The 20,187-nt window shown below is 37.6% G+C and overlaps 2 protein-coding genes across 9 annotated transcripts in view; one reads left to right on the top strand and one right to left on the bottom strand.

The window, feature by feature from the left end:
- The window catches only part of KCNIP4 (potassium voltage-gated channel interacting protein 4), a 1,193,829-nt gene that overhangs the window by 814,117 nt on the left and 359,525 nt on the right, over window positions 1-20,187 (top strand). The gene's annotated exons all lie outside the window — the stretch shown is intronic.
- Window positions 14,232-20,187, bottom strand: part of LOC125093586 (nucleolar protein 9-like) — a 30,825-nt gene continuing 24,869 nt past the window's right edge. For 3 of the 5 annotated variants that reach the window (XR_007125289.1, XR_007125290.1, XR_007125288.1), the window contains one exon: window positions 14,359-14,461. Coding sequence is in view for 2 of the 5 variants with exons in the window: in XM_047719008.1 (XP_047574964.1) it covers window positions 14,279-14,461 (183 nt within the window). In the remaining 3 variants the exon portion in view is untranslated. Of the gene's footprint in view, window positions 14,462-20,187 lie in introns of all 5 variants that reach the window. The other 2 variants (XM_047719009.1, XM_047719008.1) reach the window with 2 other exon arrangements.

Genomic DNA, 20,187 nt, shown 5'->3' with positions numbered 1-20,187 from the left:
TTTGTAAATATCTTCTCCCATTCCATGGGTTGTCTCTTTGTTTTGTTGACTGTTTCCTTTGCTCTGCAGAAGGTTTTTATCTTAATGAAGTCCCAAAAGTTTATTTTTGCTTTTGTTTCCCTTGCCTTAGGAAATATATTTAGAAAAAAAAAAAAAAAACTGGTGCTATGGCCAATGTCAGAGAAATAACTGCTCTCTCTTCTAGGATTATCATGGTTTCAGGTCTCTCTTAGGTCTTTTATCTATTTTTAATTTATTTTTCTGTATGGTATAAGAAAGTGGTCTGATTTCATTCTTTTGCATGTTGTTGTCCAGTTTTCCCAACACAATTTATTGAAAAGACTGCCTTTTTCCCATTGGATATTTTTTCCTGCTTTGCCCAAGAGTAATTGACCATATAATCATGAGTTTATTTCTGGATTTTCTATTCTGTTCTATTGGTCTTTGTGTCTATTTTATATCAATATTATACTATTTGATGACAAATTTGAAATACAGCTTGAAGTCTGGAATTGTACTGCCTCTAGCTTTGCTTTTCTTTTTCAAGATTTCTTTGACTATTCGGGGTTTTTGGGGGTTCCATACAAATTTTAGGATTGTTTTTTCTAGTTCTGTGAAAAATGTTGTTGGTAGATAGGGATTGCACTAACTGTATAGATTGCTTTGGATAGTATAGGCATTTTAACAATATCTGTTCTTCTGATCCATGAGTGTGGACTCTCCCTTCTTTGTTCCAGCTTCAATTTCATTCATCAGTGACTTATAGTTTTCAGAGTACAGGTATTTCACCTCTTTGGTCAGATTTATTGCTAGGTATCTTATTATTTATTTTTGGTGCAATTGTAAATGAGACTGTTTTCTTAATTTCTCTTTCTGCTGCTTCATTATTGCTGCATAGAAATGCAACATAGAAATGCAACATATTTCCCTACATTGATTTTGTGTCTTGCAATTTTTCTGAAATTTTTGACCAGTTCTAGCAGTTTGTTGGTGGAGTGTTTAAGGATTTTTGTATATTATAGTATCATGTCATCTGCAAATAGTGACAGTTTTACTTCTTTCTGACCAGTGTGGATTCCTTTTATTTCTTTTTTATTGTTTGATTTCACTACCTGGGACTTCCAGCACTATGTTGAATAAAAGTGCTAAGAATGGATGTCGCTCTCTTGTTCCTGACCTTAGGAGACTATAGTTGTTTTGTAGCCTGGTTTCAGAGACTAGAATCCAAAAAAACAAACAAACAACAACAACAACAAAAAAAACCCACATTCTTTTCTTTTAGCTCAAATCACTTTCAGTAATTTACAGTATTCTAGTGGTTTTTAAAATGTGATCTGAGGTCCAGCCACCCAGGGAACAAGATCACCTGAAAACTTGTTGAAAATGCAAATTCTCAGGGCTCTACCCCAGACCAGCTGAATTAAAAACTACAGGAGCAGACCAATAAATCTGTTTTAACAAGTCCTCCTGGAGATTCTGATGCACATTCAAGACTGAGAACTGTTGCTTTATTCATCTGGCAGAAAGTATGGGTAGGGGGGTTCTCTGGAGCAAAGGGTGGGGCAAGGGCATCATTCAGGACTTCATAGCCCACCATCTACAGGTGGGGCAGGCTTTCCTGGGGACGCTATTTTGCCTCCCTCTTTTGCGTACCTTGGATATCCTTAAACTACCTGGCTTCTTTATTTCTCTTTCCAAAGCCTCAGCACTTCTGTTAAGCCTTGGATTTCAGTAGCCAATGTCAGTCATCAGGATTCTGCAGGATGCAGAGGAAGGGGATTGAGATCATGTGGATGAGATCATGCTGATGAGGGAGAGGACAAATAAGTAAATATTTATTACTAGTCCATTGTGGGGCCAATCATCTGTTGTCAATACTAAATCAGCCCACTGTGAAAGTGACATATTTATAGAATAGCCATGGGCTTTCCTTTTGCTAACTTAACTTTTTCATCTCAGAATGTCATAAAGGTTCCTTTCCTTTATCTTAACTCAGTCAGCACTTCACCTGAGAAGATGGAGAGGAAGGGAAAGCAAAAGAAGGAGAAGAAAAAATCTTCTCCATTCAAATATTAAAGGACCCAACTCAGAGCAACTGGGAATGTCACAGCTAGAAAAGCAAAACTGAATCCAGACCACTCATTTTTGGAGGGAGGAAGCAGAGGCTTAAATAAGTAAAATAACTTCTGAGGATACAGGTTATAACTCAGTTCTTCCAGGGGTGACTGGGGTGGCTCAGTGGGTTAAGCGTATGTCTGTTTATTTAGGTCATGATCTCAGGGTCCTGGGATCCAGTACCCTGTCAGCTTCCCTGATCAGTGAAGAGCCTGTTTCTCCCTCTGCCCCTTCCCCCTACCTGTGCTCTTTCTTAAATAAATAAATAAATAACTTTTTAATAAAAAAAGTATTCATGAGGTTAGTTGTTAGTTTTAAAGAAACAGTTTCATTATGTACAAAATTCTCCAGCAGGCTGAACAGACTGAATTTTGTGCCCCAATATCCGTATGCTAAAATCCTAACCCCCAAAACCTTGGAATGTAACTGTATTTGGATATAGAGACTTTAGAGAGGTCATTAAGGTTACATGAGGTCAATGGGGTGGGTGGTAATCTGACATAACTGGTATCCTCATCAGTGAAATTAAGACACACACCAAGGGAAGACCATGTGAGGATACAGGGAGCAAACGCCATCTGGAAACCAGGGAGAGAAGCCTGAGAAGACACCACCCTGCTGACACCTTGAGCCAAGATTTCTAGCCACTAGAACTGTGAGAAATAAGTCTCTATTGCTTCACCACCTAAATGTGTGGTACTTGCTACACCAGCCATAGTACACTAATAAATAGGCTCCACTTTCTTCATGAACACTTTGGCCTCTATGATCATCTGCATGTTTTGTCCCTTCAAAATTCATGTGTTGAAAACCTAATGCCCAAGCTGATGAGGAGGTAGGATCCTTGGGATGTGATTAGGTGAGGTACGTAGAGCCCTCATAAATAGGTTGAGTGCCTTTATGAAGGAAACACAGAGAGCTCCCCAACCTCTTCCACCATGTGAGGGTATGGTGAGAAATCAGCTGTCTGTAATCTGGAGGATGCTTCCCCAGAACACAACCATGCTGGCACCCTGAACTTAGACTTCAAGCCTCCAGAACAGTAAGAAATAAATTTCTGTGGTTTACCAGCCACCCTACCTGTGGTATTTTGTTCTGGTAGTCAGAACAGACTAAGACAGTCGTTATAATTAGAATCTAAGGCTTCAGAGCACAGATTTATAGAGTCTAGACATAGAACAACCAACCATGCCCATGGCCATCTTGGTGCCTCACTCAGAGCAGAGGGACTGAGGATCCTGGAGCGATCCCAGAGATGGTTTCTGAATCATTCCCTCCCAAGAAGCACACCCCACTCAACACCTTCCTGCTCTGCTCCCTGGGGTGTGAGCCTTTTCTCTTCTGTGTTTCTAAAACACACAAAGCATTGGGTTGTCACTGCTGACACATTGAATAACACTTAATTAACGAGCACACACAACTCTAGCACCTTTTACTAATTAATTTACCTGAAGTTTAATTTTGTTTGCCCCTCAGTTTCTAAATTCTAACTAAACCTGCTAATTACTTTGTGCTAATTCTGTTGCATTCTTCTGGAAAGGAGAAAAAAATTTTTACAAATATCAGTTTGGGAAATAAAGAGGGACAATGAATTTAGGAAAGGACCCAATTATTGTTAGAAATGTAAGTTAGTTAGTAAGAAAAGACTTTTCATTGCTGTTGTTGTTGTTGTTGTTTTAATAAAATATTTAGCTTTAATAAGAAACAGTTCTTGGGGCGCCTGGGTGGCTCAGTGGGTTGAGCCTCTGCCTTCGGCTCGGGTCGTGATCCCGGGGTCCTGGGATCGAGCCCCACGTCGGGTTCTCTGCTCGGCGGGGAACCTGCTTCCCCCTCTCTCTCTGCCTGCTTCTCTGCCTGCTTGTGATCTCTCTCTCCCTCTGTCAAATAAATAAATAAAATCTTTAAAAAAAAAAAAAGAAAGAAACAGTTCTTCCCAGTGTTTGGTTATGCCTTTTTCAGCCACGTATACGCATTTAATAATTGTAGAAATCCAGAAGAATGCCTGCATCACATGTTAGAAGCTGCAAGTGAGGGCGCCTGGCTGGCTCAGTTGTTAAGCCTCTGCCTTAGGCTCAGGTCATGATCCCAGGGTCCTGGGATTGAGCCCTGCATCCTTCTCTCTGCTCTGCTCGCCAGGAAGCCTGCTTCTCCCTCTCCCACTCCTCCTGCTTGTGTTCCCTCTCTCATTGTGTCATTCTCTGTCAAATAAATAAAATCAAATCTTTAAAAAAAAGAAGAAGAAGAAAAAGAAGCAGAAGCAGCAGCTACAAGTGATCTGATGTCTGTGGCTGGCATGAAATGTCTGGGGGTGTTCCACAACATCCTCCCACCCACTGCACTGGTTCAAACACCAAAGCAGCGGGGGTATGGTCACTGTGCTGACTTCCATATTATCTTCACCTTATGTGCTTATCTCAGTAAGATAGCTGTACCAGAGGCTCTGGGCCTGAGAGGAAGACTAACGGTTCATGTGTCCAAATCCTTTTTGGCTTTCTTGGTCCATTCAAAATATTGCCTCCTCCATGAGCCCGGCACTGTGATCCTCCCTGTATCAGATCATGTTGTTCTCTCCTCCACACTTCTGAGTAGTCAACTCAGGGTAACACCACTGAAGAATTTAACCGGCCAAACCATCCTAACTGACCTTGATATCTATCCTGAACTTTCATTCTATCTGATGTTAAAGAAGACAAAGACATCACTTTTAGGAAAACTCAATTGATGGTGTGATTGTTCTCATTTCAAATGTAAGGGTGATGAAATTCACAATTTCATTCTTCTTTTGAGATTGATACTAATGTTTGGCCTTCTTACTCAAACACCACTGTGACATTGGTGAGAAGTCAAGTCTCTGCCTCCTTGGGTTGATCCTTCTGGGTGTGATGCAGGTTCTAGTTACCCTTTCTGTCCTAGTGCCTGCCACCACCCAGAAGCATCTTCAAGGGGAGGGAAGGGAAACATGTTTCAGGGAAACGTGAGAAAGCCGCCTTAGAGAGGAAAGACTCAGAATTCCAAGAGGCCCCTCTTCCCTTGCTCTATGGAAATAAATGAAGACTATTCAGTGAGAATAAATGGAAATGATTTATTCTAAGCTTGCTATAGCTGAGGAGTCAGCACCATCACCTCTGCTTGGCGAAGATTCCAAAAGAGTGGGCAAGTTTTATCGTGAAAGAGAAGAAAGCTTCAAGTATACTCTGGTTGAAGGTTGTTGGCTTGGCTGGAGATGGACTTACTGGAAGTAGAGTTATCTTCTATTACTGGTTCTGGAAGCATATTTCGTTTTCTTTGGTTGGTTCTGAGTTGGAGCACTCATTGGAGGACAAGTTAGGGGAGCTGACAGTTGTCTAAGTCCTACCTGTTCTAGGTTCATTGCTGTGGATGCAGTGGCTTGTCTGCCTAGATTCGTTGCTATAATGCTATGGGTCAGAGTTCCATTGTCCTATAAGGTCTGGTCATTGGGTTTTTCTATAAGGAACAGGTAGGACTAATTGAATACAGCAATGGGTCCTAAACATTAGCATGATAAGACTGAGTCTGACACACTGAAAGACAGGCAGACACAAATTCAAATTCACAACAACATGTTCACAAACAAGTGACAACTTTACAACTCATCCAATGACATGTGTCTACATGTCCCTCCTCTGAAGTTAGTAAGCTCTTTGGTAATTTCTCTAAGTCATTAGAGAAATTAGTCTTTCTCTAAGTCAGGGTACTTACTAACATTTAGCAAAGACTGGTGCTTGGTAAGTATTTATAGTTTGCTCTAGGTCCTTTTATCAATAGCTTTGGTTTGACTGTGACTAATAGAAAAAATCTGGCTCCAGAGTAGGAAAGAAAGCTCCCGTTGCCTACTTTGAGTGCTAATTGCCTAAAGCACAGTTATCCCCCTCTCTGAGGCAGAGAGGCAGCACCATGCAGGGATGACACATTTAGAATAATAGGGTGAGGGAATTGGAGAACATAAAACAAAGAAATGGACCAAGGAGCCGATTTGAACAACTTAAGTCAGTTTGTTGTGCTCCGTAGTTTCCCCAGTGTGTCCCTGTCAACATGAAAAAATAAGCTATACTGAGCTGGCCATTTACGGAATCTGCTTACTGCCTCTCTATGGGAAATAACATTAACTCTTTGGCAAGTGATCTGGTCAGGGTAAATCAATTTTGACAAAATTGGTTTCATTATTTTCTCGGAGTGGCCAATTAAATGTTACTGTTACTTTTATTTCGAGGGAACTGTCAGTATGTATTTCTTATAAAAAGTAGACAGTGAAGAGATGATCCATTAATGCATTAAATTGTTCATTAACTAATTCATCACCCGATGGTTAATAACTTCGTTTGTAGAACAGAGATTATCAAGTGTGGCTGCATTAGTAGTATCACCTAGGGAGATGGGGAAAAAGTCCTCATCTCTCCAGGCTATGCCTCAGATCAATAAATCAGAAACACTGAGGGTCGACCACAAGATATTTAAATTTAAAATTCTTCAGGCAGGGCTCCTGGGTGGCTCAGTGGGTTAAGCCTCTGCCTTCGGCTCAGGTCATGATCTCAGGGTCCTGGGATCCAGTCCCGTATCCGGCTCTCTGCTTGGCAGGGAGCCTGCTTCCCCCTCTCTCTCTCTCTCTGCCTGCCTCTCTACTTGTGATCTCTCTGTCAAGTAAATAAATAAAATCTTAAATAAATAAATAAATAAATAAATAAATAAATAAATAAATAAAATTCCTCAGGCAATGCCAATGTTCAGCTAAAGTTGAAAGTTGCTGATCTAGATAAAATGAGATCTCCTGATTTAAATTCCAGCAATTCTGCCCATTAAGTAAGCAAGTTGCCTAAGCTCCCTCAGCCTCAGTCTCCTCATCTATGAAATGGTAAAGGGAGTAGCATCTTCCTCAAAGGGTTTTAGAGAAGACAGTGGAAGATAATGCATGAAAATCCTAGGATAGATCCTGACACATGGTAAGTTATGTATTCTGTTATTATTTTAATGCATATTGTAATGCTATTATTTCTATAATGAAATCCAATGGAAATACAGAAATAATAAAATATAAGGAAATACTTAAATAATTTTAATACTGGGCAGAATTGTATTTTGTGTAGCCATGAGGACAAAAATCACTGTGTTATGAGAAAAAGAGAAAACAAGTAAAAGTGGATTTATAGAAGGCACCATTGAAGTAGGAATAGTTTAGTTAGGTCTCCAGTGTTTTCTTCTAATAATTTGATCTAGGAAGAGGAAAACATTATTCATTAATAACTGAGTTGAAAACCTTATTTTAAACAAAAAAGAACTGTTCAGGTTCTTTTATTGTTGTTTTTCTAGTTTACTATTTTATTGCTTTTATTGGTGCAGTGGATGTGAATGGGGAACACAGGAAGATATATTTAAATGTTGGGTTTTAATACACTTTTGGAAAATCCCAAGGAGAAAAGAAAAATTGGTTAAGCTCATGATATACCTAGCTGTCTGGGAAATAGGGCCAAATCACATGTTGGGTAGCTTAAAGACTGACACACCTAGTTCATTTCTGAGGGAAAACACTCTGCCCATGGTCCCTGCTAAGGTAATTGTTAATTGTCAACAGCAGTTTCTACCCAATAGTCTTGTTCTATCCATATATCATCATGCCTAGCCATCCATTTGGTCATGATATCTGTGGGCAGCCAATTTATGACTGAGAAGTGGTCCACTAGGTGGTCTATTCTGAAAGCTTTGACTTATGACAGAGACAATCACAGAATTTTCTTAGGAATGGCAAGCCAGAGATAAGAAGTAAGTAAGTACTAGTAGCAAAAATTGAGAGATGAATGGAGAGAACCATGAATTTGGTTAAATGGATGATGGGTGAATGCAGAAGCCATAAAATTTGGGAAAGGTATCTTGAGGAAAGCATCATGTTAGTTGCTAGTGACAGAAGCTACAGAACTGGATATAGGAAGTTACAGTCATTTTAAAGGTATCAGATCAGTGATTTCTACCTGCCAAAGGTAAAATTAAATAGCCTCATGCCTAAAGCCTCTTTTTTCAGTCCATCAAGTTCCAGAACTAGGTCCTTGGATTGTGAAGACTAGAGCTATTCCAGTACAACCTAAAAGTTGACTGCCTGAGACTATCTTGTTTACTTCCATCTTTTCTTAATTGTCATTCCACCTCCCCACATGACAGGAGACAACAAGAATGTGTCTCTGTTCCTTAGATAAATGAATGAGAGAATATATGAATGAATGCACCTAAGAATTATAGAACAGGGATGCCTGGGTGGCTCAGTTGGTTAAGCAGCTGCCTTTGGCTCAGGTCATGATCCCAGGGTCCTGGGATGAAGTCCCACATCGGGCTCCTTGCTCAGCAGAAAGTCTGCTTTTCTCTCTTCCCTTCCTCCTGCTCATGCTCATTCTGTCTCTTTCTCTCTCTGGCAAATAAATAAATAAAATATTTTAAAAAATGTAGAACAAAGAAAATCTTTGCTAAGTAGAATCTTAAAAGTTTCATGGATTCCAAGGGAGCATCTGCTTGTGATCAAAGGTCAATGCAAGTTTTGTGGGACCTGATGTGAAAACAGTTTGGAGGCCCTGTTTAAGAAAAAGAATTTAAATACCCTTATTTGCTGTATGAAAATGTACAGAATATGATGGGGCATGAGTATACGGGAAGTCCTAAAGCTTCAGCTTCCTTAGCTTCAGGATGAATCTGGAAAAAAGTGGAGAGAAAAAAAAAATAAAACAAGAGGAAGATCAAGTATTCCCAACCTGGTCTCTTCCACTGCTTGCCTAAGCCTGACCTGCTAGAAACTTGGGAAATTCTCATGATTTATTGTTAGTCATTCTAAATGACTTTATGGCGTTGGCAATGGTGTTGGTCCTCCTTCATAAACTGGTCAGGTGTGTGCCCTTAAAAAGTTTATATCTGTTGGAGTTGTTCTTACGCATCAAGCATTTGTTTATCTTGCTGAGGTTCTAATTCTAAATCTAATTCTAAATACAATACATCTTATTGTATTTCAATGAAATATGACATTGATTGTTAAAAAAAAAATTGTTTACTCACTGGTGGCAACCCAGAACATCTTTATAGAGGTCTGCTTTTCTTTTTGGTACCCATTTATTCCCAAGGGCTAAAAATCCAATTTATTATTATTGATCTTTCAACATAGTGCAGAATTGCATTGGATTAGATTTTTTTCATCTTTGCTTAGTTTAGTTTTATAATTAAACTCCTACTGAAGCTGAACTGTCAAAAATTTTAATAAATATTGGAAAGATATGTGTTTATGCCATTTTCTACCATTTCAAAGTGATTTAAGCCAATATGAAATTTCTAGAAAATTCATATAATACTTTAAAAGTAGTTACCATTTATTTGCTTACACAATAATATTTTGTTTAGTCTGCTTTAAGTTTAATATTCTGTTTTGGGGGTAAAAAGATGAATTAGAAATCCATGGATCCTGATTTCTTTTATCTTAGATAAAAGAAGAATGTAATCTATATGAAACCAACTATTACCTATAGGAGCTTTAAGTATGGGGACTTGTTCTGATTGCCACTGTATTAAACTGTGTGTGGTTAGAGACGTGATCTGGAAGGTAATATACAGACAGAATAACAGTAGTGCTATGGAAGGAGAGATAGGAAACACCCTGTGGGGGAAGGTATGAAGGAAGGTGATGAAAAGCACATGGAGCCTTGGCAGGGACTTTAAGGAAAATGGCCTGGGGACTGGGAACCCATGTGGAGGGCAGATGAAAACAAAGCAGGTATTACTAAGCAGCCAGGTCACTGGAAATCTTAAGATTTTCTGTTACCCTGGTATAGAACATGAAGTCATTGATGATTCCTGAATGCAGGAATCACTTTATTGTGCTGCCAAAGATTTAATAACTCTGAATTTATAGTCAAAGAGATCTGTGTTCAATTCATGTTAGCAACTTACTAGCTGTGTTACTTTGGGCAAGTTCTCTAACCTCTCCAAGTTCAGTTTCTTCATCTGTAAGTGGTAGTATTAACTAATAATTCTATGTTTCATATTATTGCTATATGTTTTTAATAAAGTAATGAAGAATAAATATTTAGTATTGACATCAAGGGACATAGTAAACACACAATGTATGATAACTTCTGTCATGATTTCAAAGTTAGAGTCTCACATGGTTAATATTTCAGTGCTAACCATCACCCAAATGGAAAGACAGTGAAGATTTTTGTTTTGTTTTTAAAATAAATTGAATTTAAGACAATAATGAAGCATGTCATTAGATATTACCGGTAAAAACAACGTATACGTTTTTAAGTCACTTTATTTTCTTTAGGGCACAAAATAATCTAGCATAGGTTTGCACACACTCAGCTTAACTATAGGAAACAAACTGAGGGCTGTTGGAGGGTGGGTGGGGGGATGTGGTAATTAGGTGATGGGCATTAAGAGGGGCATGTGATGTAATGAGCACTGGGTGTTATACACAACTGATGGATTGTTGAACACTACATCTGAAACTAATGATGTACTATATGCTGGCTAATTGAATTTAAATTAAAAAAAAAGATTTGCTCACACTGTGTATACAACACATGAAGGGGAAATGAAGAATTTAAACAATTAGCAGATTAATCTTGGTGCTGATTTGTACTTTTGTTTGTATCCTAGAAAACACTGATGAGTTGTACTTATTTATTTAAAATGAGTCATTTGGATAATTGCTTTGACTTGGAGAATAGTAGAATCCATGCTGGGAGAGGCAAAGGAGTAGCTTTCATGTCCGACAAAAGCACCTCTGTATAATTACTTTCTCATATTCTGCAGCTATGAGGATAGTTTCACAGATTATGGAAAGGGATCTGATTAGATTGAATCAGGGAAAGGAAGCAGGCTACAGATGGGTATGGACTATGTCAAACTCTCTGGTTTTTCCACTTTTGCTTCATCAATGTGACCAGCCAAAGGAAAGGGGAAAAACTTCTGAATTCTAGACTTGGGGCAAAATGGACTCATTTTGATTTTTTGATGGAAGAGGGAAATAATTATGAAATATTACGATTAAGTCAAATATCCCCTATTATTTAGTATGGTTCAGACAATGTGCGTGTGCACGTGTGTGCGTGTGTGTGTGTGTTTAAATGACTTAGTAAATGATTTTATTTCATTTTACACAAATAATCATCAAACACCCAGTAGACAGGCAGATGACAAGCAGCAGGAGAGATATTCTTTCATGAGATTACATGTAGAGGTTCTTAGATTTTTAGCGTATCTAGGAAATAATACAGAGTTTGATAAAAATGCAAATTTGCAGGCCAAGCTTTAGATTTTAATTCAGTACGACTGGGATAGAGCCTAGGAACCTGAAAATTATTGACCAACTTAGTGACTGTGATAAGAGATCAAGAGATTATTGTACAGTTAAGCTTGCTCTTATTTCTGGTTTGAACTGGATAAATGGATGATGGTAGGATAGAGTGAACACCATTAGGAAAATCAAAGTAGAGGCAAGAACAAGGCAAGGCATTTTGGCCTAGCTTAAGAGGTTCTGATAGAAAAGGTCTCCAGTGTCAAGACCAATTAAAAAAAAAAGAAAAGAAAGAAAGAAAGAAAGAAAGGAAAAAAGGAAAGAAACCTCCTGAGGGTTAGAATCCTGAAACCATCTAAGGTTTTAGAATAGAGGAATAATAATAGAAGAGTAATTGTTATTGGAATGTTGATTTGATGAGTTGTAAAGCTGGAAAGCCAGTTAGAAGATTTACAATGTCACCTGTTTTTGTTCTTTCTGTTTTTGTTCTTTCTTTACTTTGAAAACAAAACAAAACAAAGCACTGATACTGATGTTACCTTCTCAAGCGTTGAACATTAGTGAAAATACTCATCTCTTATACATGATTGAACATAATCCCAGAATCGTTCCACATATCCACAATGGGCTGGAGCTGTGTAATTGTTTTCAGTGTTGAAAGAAGATATGTTACACAATCTCTCCCTGACCAATAGAGCAAATTGTGATTTTAGAATTCCTTAGCTGAGATTAGGTCCTGGGGAAGTCAACTGAAGTGATTCTTCTATCCTCTACACTGACTACATCTTTCCCTTTCCTCTCAAGGAGATATAGTCACTCCCTTACATTTTGTTCAGCCTTCTAAAGCAAAAAAGAAAAGTCAAACCATAAATAAGAGGAGAAGAATCATTTTGTCAGTTGAAGTAGACAGGGCAATGATACACCCCTATGTTTGCCTCAGCCAAATTGCAGCCCTTGTGAAATTCAACTTGATGAAGTTTTCTTTGTTGCTTTCGCTGAAAGAGCCTGTTTCCTGGGAGCCCCTCCTAGAACTAGATTGTGCTCTTGCCACCTGCAGAGCACCTCATCTCCCTGTGTGGTCAGCAAGGCTCTTTCCCCTCCCCCTTCCATTTGCAGCTCCCTGGATATTTCCCTGGAATTTGGACTCAGGGGAATAGATACTGTCAAACATGTCAAAAATCTTGTTTCTATGTTTTAAGAATTGATAGCATGTACAGAATAGCATGAAGTATAGAAGACATTATCCCTGAGAGTTTACAATTTGAAGAAAATTTGAAGGCAAGCACAATCAGATCTCAAAAATGGTAGCAGATTGGCTATTTTGGTATTAGATTCTTTTTCTTCCACGGCTGTTAGAGAAAACGGAGAGAAGATACCAATCCCTGTGGGCTACATGAGTAAGGAAACAAGCTTTCTTTTTCTGTATTTCTAATCAATTTTAGGCAAATAAACTACAGATTTTATTTAGGAGGCTGGTCGGCTGACTCAGTTTCTCTAGATGATGGAGCAATAGATAGGCTTTGTGAAGTTCAGTGACATAACCCATCTGTCCCAGAGCAAGGTGGTTCTGGGTCAAACCTCCGTAACTCAGGAATCATTTACCGGCAGAACCCTGGTGTCAGTAATCACAATATTGACACATTACCTGGAGATGTCTTGATAATGCATGAAACCTTCTCTCCTCTCCCTTTATTCTTCTGAGACAAGCTGTCTATCCTTATATATTACTGTCTCTAAAGTGGCACAATTTCTTGTCCTTACTACAAAGATATTGGAAAACCTGCCATTCCTGGCCCATTGTTTATCCCCTCCAACTCCATTCACATGCAGAGTGGAGACCAGTAGACCGATGCACCCAGCCTTGCTTCTGCATTAGAACTCCAGCATGAAGACTACACAACAGTACCAGGATTAAAACCCCAAGGTCTAACATAGAAATTTAAGGGTAGTCAGACCAGGATGGATCCTAAAGGATTTTGGTCTTTGAACCCCAACTAATAGCCCTTTTTTCTCCAAGTTCATTTTACCCTTTCCACTCCCACCCTTGAAGATATCTAGTATCTTCAAAGCTCTACTATAATCTTAATTTCTTCTTGAGTTTCAGTCCACTAGAATTTCAGATAGATGGATAGTGCATGGAAAATAGATGGAGAGAGGAAGGAGATTTGTTGTCGTTCATCTTTATTTTGTATAAGAAACCTCATTTCTATTTTAATCCTTCCACTGTGTATCAGAAATGTGAATTAGCATGCTCTCCCCAACTGTTTCCCTTTTACACAAAGCTTATTAATATGAGGACCTGGTCGAAGCTCGTGGGTATGAGAAAAGGATGTGGAACATATAGGATGGAATATTACCTATCTACACTGACTCCACTGTGTCCTGCCTCACTCCTTCTACAAAACTTCTTCAGGCCTGGGGTTCTCTGAGCCACTCCACCCCACCCCACCCCACCACAGGAGGGTAACAGGAAACATTCCACACTCCTGAACCAGTGGTGGGCTAAGATAAACCTAGACTCAGCCCCTTTGGGGCATCATCTAATTCCTCTGGTGCCATAGAATCTGAAAGACTGATTCAGTCAGTACACATACAACTTTGGCAGGAGACTTTTTTGTTCCCACCTGTGCCGGATGTAGACCCCAGAAGATTGCCAACTGCCTGGGTTATATGTGGAGATGGCCGACTTAACCCTCCTAAACCTCATGCCCTAAAGCTGTCTGGGATTTATGTTGTTTTCCTTACTCCCCTACCTATGAATTCAATGCTGGACAATCTTGACTTTGTCTGAGGTTGAGTGAAAAATGCAAGTAAACATTTCTCTAATCATGTATTCTGTTTGATCTTTTGTCTTATGTCAGAGCCTATGCTATTTGAAACTCAAAGCGAAGGATCGATTCTTTTGTTCTTTCTCTGATGTTCTCCTTTTTCTGATGTTCTCCTCTTTCTTTCTTTTCTTTCTTTCTTTTCTTTCTTTCTTTCTTTCTTTCTTTCTTTCTTTCTTTCTTTCTTTCTTTCTCTGATGTTCTCCTTTTGCTGGCTGATGCTGAAGCGGGAAAACATCTAGAGATAATGAAATACAGGGAATCAAAACCAAAACTGATTAATAAATCAAGATATTATCTTTCTCTATAGTAGTTACTGAAATATTAGCAAATTAGAGCAGTTTTATAACCTGATGATTAGGAACAATTTTAACACAAAAAGCCCATCAGACTCAAAGGGGCAAAAGAACTAACATTTCAATAAGTAAAAAAGGAAGAGATGGGGGAAAAAAATTTCAAGTCCTATAATGTTCATTGTATAAACACATTAAAACATTTTAATGATGACCTTTAACTTTCAAAACAAACTTGTGAGGTATGCAATTATTTTTCCCAATTTAGAGATGACCAATATGAGGCTCAAAACAGTAAGGAATTCGCTTCAGGCCACGCAACTAAAATGTGCTAGATACAGAATTAAATTTCAGATCTGACAACTGGCTTCAAAGTCAGTACTCATGGTGCCACATAGAGTGAGTAAATGACTAAGTATCACCCAGTTCATTTGGGAAAGGTATATTTGTAGCAGTAGCAAAGAACTTTTTAAGAGGGGGTTGTGTTTCATTTTGTGAGCTAATATTTATTGGACATTTTAATGTACATAACATCACAGACAGTGAGAAGGAAGATAAAACACCATCTCTGCCATGAGGGAACTGATAAAAGAGAGACGGAGACAACATAGAAAGGATACATGGAAGGCACTGGGATAGGTGCTGTTATAGAGGTAAAGTTTTGTGAAGCAAAGGGAAACTGACCTTGCACTTTATCTGAGAAAAGTAGGAAGTCTCCAGAGGAGGTTGCTATTGAGCTCTTTTGAACAATAGACCCCACTAAGCAGAAGGGGGGAAGTCTAAGAGCTGTGAGGCCATGAGATATATGTATTAAGTCAGGAAGTTTTTAGAATAGATTTAATAATATACATTAACTATATTAATAAATATACTTAATGAAATCCTGAGCAACTTATAAACATTTTTTCCGTGGTTTTCTAGTATTTCCACCATATTTTAAGTCAATTTTGGTATCTACAATGGCACCATTAAGATATGAGGCAATGTCATGGGATAACACACTTATGTGGTTCCCAAGAGTCATCTGTGAATCACTGAGAAAAAGGTAAGCAAGTCATTCCGCTCAAAGGGAGCTGCTGCTTCATTACATGTTTTTAGAGGTGAAAGGGATTTTGGAAATGTTTTAGTACAATGTTTCTCCAACTTCAATAAAGTAGAAACTTCCTCCTAAAGGACAAAGATCTCTAGAATATTGACTATGAAATCATATTTATTAAAATGTTATTTAAATTTGTACAAAAATAAAACATGATACTTTTTATGTTTACAGATCTTAAACAACCCTGATGCCTAAAACTCATTTATAAATAAAATATAAGCAAAATTATCAGGCCAGAGAAATCTGAATAACTGACATTAATATGACAGAAGAGTATGGTACTGACTGCCAAGAGTAGGTACAAGTTTGACATATTTATTGCCATAGGTCATTGTTAATTCAAGTTTTCTATCATTTTTCTCTTCCCGAACTCCAGCAAAACCTTCAATGGTACAATGAGCTGAGATTGTGTCCAAGTTTCCTTATTAAAGATGTGTCATTTAGATATGCTTGTTTTTTCTCTTCTTAGCCCCCCTGAAGTGAAGTAATATTACCATGGCAAGCATAAAGATGGAAATCAGATGACCATACTCAAGTGGTCATTCTGATGATGCAGATTATGGTTTTATTTCTTTTTTGGTATGGTTATCAAAATGTAAGCCCCAAATCTAAAATTCTCCAACCAATAAACTACTGGAGAATAAATTCTAACCTGAGTATTTCGGACATGGAACTAAATGATTAGTGGCCAAAAGATTAAATATTGGACCCCAAATTACTTAGGTAACAGTAGAGCTGGAACTGCAGGTAGAAGACTTCATTAGATTTTAAAATGTTTGGTATCATCCTTAAATGATGAATTTGTGTATTTTAAGTAACAATCTATAGATATGAACAATAACACCTGTTTTTCTTACGCATTTTCATCTTACAAAATTTAAGTTCTCACTTCAGAAAAGAGTTGTTTCAAGTAGGCAAGCAATGAGCTTCCAAAAGTATCTAAGATCAAAGGGAAATGTTAGAGGGAAAGGACAGGAAAAAAAAAATACATATCCAAAATGTTCCAAAAAACTTGGCTACATTGAAATTTCATGGGAAATACATCTGAATAATGTCTCCTCTGATTTAAGAACCCATTGGATGTGGAAAATAATGGTATGCTTGAGAAAAATCCCCAGAATTATCCTTTACACCACCTACTAAGGATAAAATCAACAACAAACTTTACTTGGGTTTTTATATATTACCTCATGTAATTCTCACCAAAACCCTACTGAGGACATAAATATTTTCAGTTGTATGGATGAAGAGACTGAATCTCAGATAAATTTTATGATTTACCAAAGATCATAAAGCTTGTAAATGAAAAAAAACTGTTACCTATCTATCTCTCTATCTATCTATGTTTAATTTATTTACCTTAGAGAGAGCAAGTGTAGGGAGGAGTAGAGGGAAAGAAAGGAAGAGAGAATCCTCAAGCAGACTCCCAGCTAAGTGTAGAGCCTGACACAGGTCTTGATCCCCAAATCCTGAGATCATGACTTTAGTGGAAATCAGCTGCTCAGGTGACTGAGCCACCCAGGAACCCCAGAAAAGCATAATTTAAAGCAAAGTTCACTTGACTCTAAATCATGAGTCTGTCTCCCTATATATAATCTATCCCTGTTTGATAATATTTTAATAGCTCTACCAGTAAAAGTAATATTCACATGCTACATAGCAAGAATGAGTGGACTTATATTGTACACAATAAACATTTCATAAGGGAAAATAGTTAGACCATTTCTCTTTTTTCCCTACTAACTCCTCTGTGAATTGATTTTTCAGACTGTGGATGTCTCAAAGGAATATATTGTAGAAAGGTAACAAAGTGAAACTAGAAAAGGTGAGTCTCTGTCTCAGAGGGACTTTTGCCTGGTGAAGATAATTGGAGAGAACAGAAAATGTTCTCTGAGCCAACAAAGGCAGCTTTGTTTACAGCTACTATTTTTTTCAAAGAACATACATTACGTTTGAAGATTTTAATAGGCTTTTATTCAGATTTAAAATCAGAGCCAAAATAAATAAATAAATAAATAAATAAATAAATAAATAAAATCAGAGCCAAAAATAAAGCTAATTACTTGGGAATATTTTCTGTATCACTAAAAGAAATTGATTTGTTATTGATTTGTAATCATAGCCTTTAACTAAATGATACTGAAAACTTCCAAATTAATTTCTTTAACCCAGAACCCTATATTAAGATATTAGCTAAAGAGTTCCAAGTCAGCAGGGTGAGGTCCTCTTGAATTCAGCATATCCAAGACTGATCTCATTGTCACTCACTCCTACTACAAACCTGTTTTCCCTCCAATTTTCTCACATACATGGCCCATGCCCAATGCCCTTGAATCATAACATCACATGGATATTAAATAATGCAGTTTATAGGTAATATAATTTCCTCTTTCTCTATTCCATGGATATTTATTGAGCATATACTATGTGCCAATCTGCAAAGCTGATTAAAATTTCTGCCTTAGCAAACATAACATAGCACATAAAGTCATGGTGTACAGGTAGACACTTGTTTCCAATATTTTACAAATGCTAAGAGACATTAAAATCAAACGCCAAACTGCCTATATTGTATTACATTATTCTTTGTCAACTCTCCTCCTACAGAGGTATTCGAATTCTTATCTATGTGGGTCTAGAAAGGCCATCATCTGCCAAACAAGCCATCTAGCTCAATATCATGATTTAAATACACTTGGACCTCCTTACCTTGGATGATTCTTTTGTGTCCCCATCTTTCTACTTCCCTTAGGTTTCTCTCCATCATTTTTTAACCAGTATCTTTAAAAAGGAACTAACTTCAGTCATTTAAATATTAGCATATACTAATCAAATTTTCTATGTTGAAGACCACCTGTTTGTTATGTGAGCATGTAAGATTATAGATTTTCAATAACCACAGTAATGTTGGTTTTATGCTTTTTATGCTATATGTTTCTAATAGCCTTCCTGAGATATGGTTTGTATACCATAAAATTCACATTTAAGTGTATAATTGAATACCTTGTATTATATTTATCTAGTTATCACAACAAACTAACAATGGAGGCTTTCTACCATCTCCGAAAGAAACCCCATATGCATGTAGTTGCTATCTGTTCCTTCACCTTCCCCAACCCTAAGCTACCACAAGTCTGTTTTTCTGCCTCTTTATGTTTGCCTTTTTTTTTAATGTTTCATATAAATGGAATCATACAATGTGTGTTTTTTTGTGTGTCTGGCTTTCACTGAGCATAATGTTCCTGGGTTTCATCTGTGTTGTAACATGTATAAAGATTTTGCTCTTTCTTTATTGTTGAGTAATGTTTTCTTATGGATATGCCACATTCTGCTCATTTCTTCTCCTGGGTAGACATTTAGATTGTTTCCAACTTTTGGCTCTTATGAATGAAGTTGTTATGAACATTTGTAGACAAATCTTGGTGCAGACATATGTTTTCATTTCTTTGGGGAAGATACTTAGGATTGGTATTGCTGAGCCCTAAGTTTATATGTTAAATCTATGTGTAAGTTTTTAAGACATGCTGTTTGTTTTATTGGTAGGATTGTCTTGTTTTGATTTTAAGGCATTTGTGGTTTCATGGCAGAAGGAATTAAATTAACAAAACCTTCTTGGAAAGTGTGTCACTTTGTCCCATTGTTTGTTTGCTTTGAATTGGCTGTGTGTTCTCAGGACTGGAAGGATATCCAGGCACAACATCCTTTGAAAACCCTCAGTCATTCCGGCTCATAGGATATTCTGATCAGGTTCCTAGCTACTTATTTACTGCACAAAGTAAACCTCTAAGGAGCTTTTGGGCAATAAGAAATTGTGTCTTCTTTTTAAATTAAAATTATTGGCAAGTGAGACAAGAGCACATCAAGAGAAAATCAAATGTATATTTATAAAGGTAAATAATATCTAAAATGCAGAATACAAAGCTATCCATTTTCTACATTCAAAACAAATATTTTCAAATGAACTCCTGTATAACTAGCTTTAAGGTGTTGGATCATGATATTTGTTGGCTTCTACAGTGAAATTGGTATGTTTGGTGTCAATATGAGCAGCTATCTGATGAAGACAATGCATAGTGACAGAGAATTTAAAAGCTGAAGGAACCTAGTGCGAGCATCATCTGTTAGTTCATTACCTGCATAGTGTCCATTAAGACCCATTTAGAAATAAAATGATATAGAAAGGTAAACAAAGGATTCAGTAACATATTGATTTTTACAATCTTACTTCTTTTCCTGTGCAAAGGGAGCGAAGGTGGCAGGACTCTAAGATATGAAAAGTCATGAGATTGGCAGTAAATCAAGAGGAGATCAGAGTGGTGCCTGGGTGGCTCAGTCAGTTAAGCGGCTGCCTTCGGCTCAGGTCGTGATCCCAGGGTCCTGGGATTGAGCCCTGCATTGTGTCTCCCTGCTCAGCAGAGAGCCTGATTCTCCCTTTCCCTCTGCCTGCTGCTCTGCCTACTTGTATTCTCTCTCTATCTCTCTAATAAATAAATAAAATCTTAAAAAAAAAAGAGATGAGAGAACAAGAGTATTCATTCATTCCCACTCATCTGGTTAATTGCATCATTGTAG

This window comes from Lutra lutra, chromosome 2 (assembly GCF_902655055.1).
Source record: "Lutra lutra chromosome 2, mLutLut1.2, whole genome shotgun sequence".
In the NCBI taxonomy this organism is placed as follows: Eukaryota; Metazoa; Chordata; class Mammalia; order Carnivora; family Mustelidae; genus Lutra; species Lutra lutra.
This window is presented reverse-complemented; position numbering and strand designations above follow the sequence as displayed.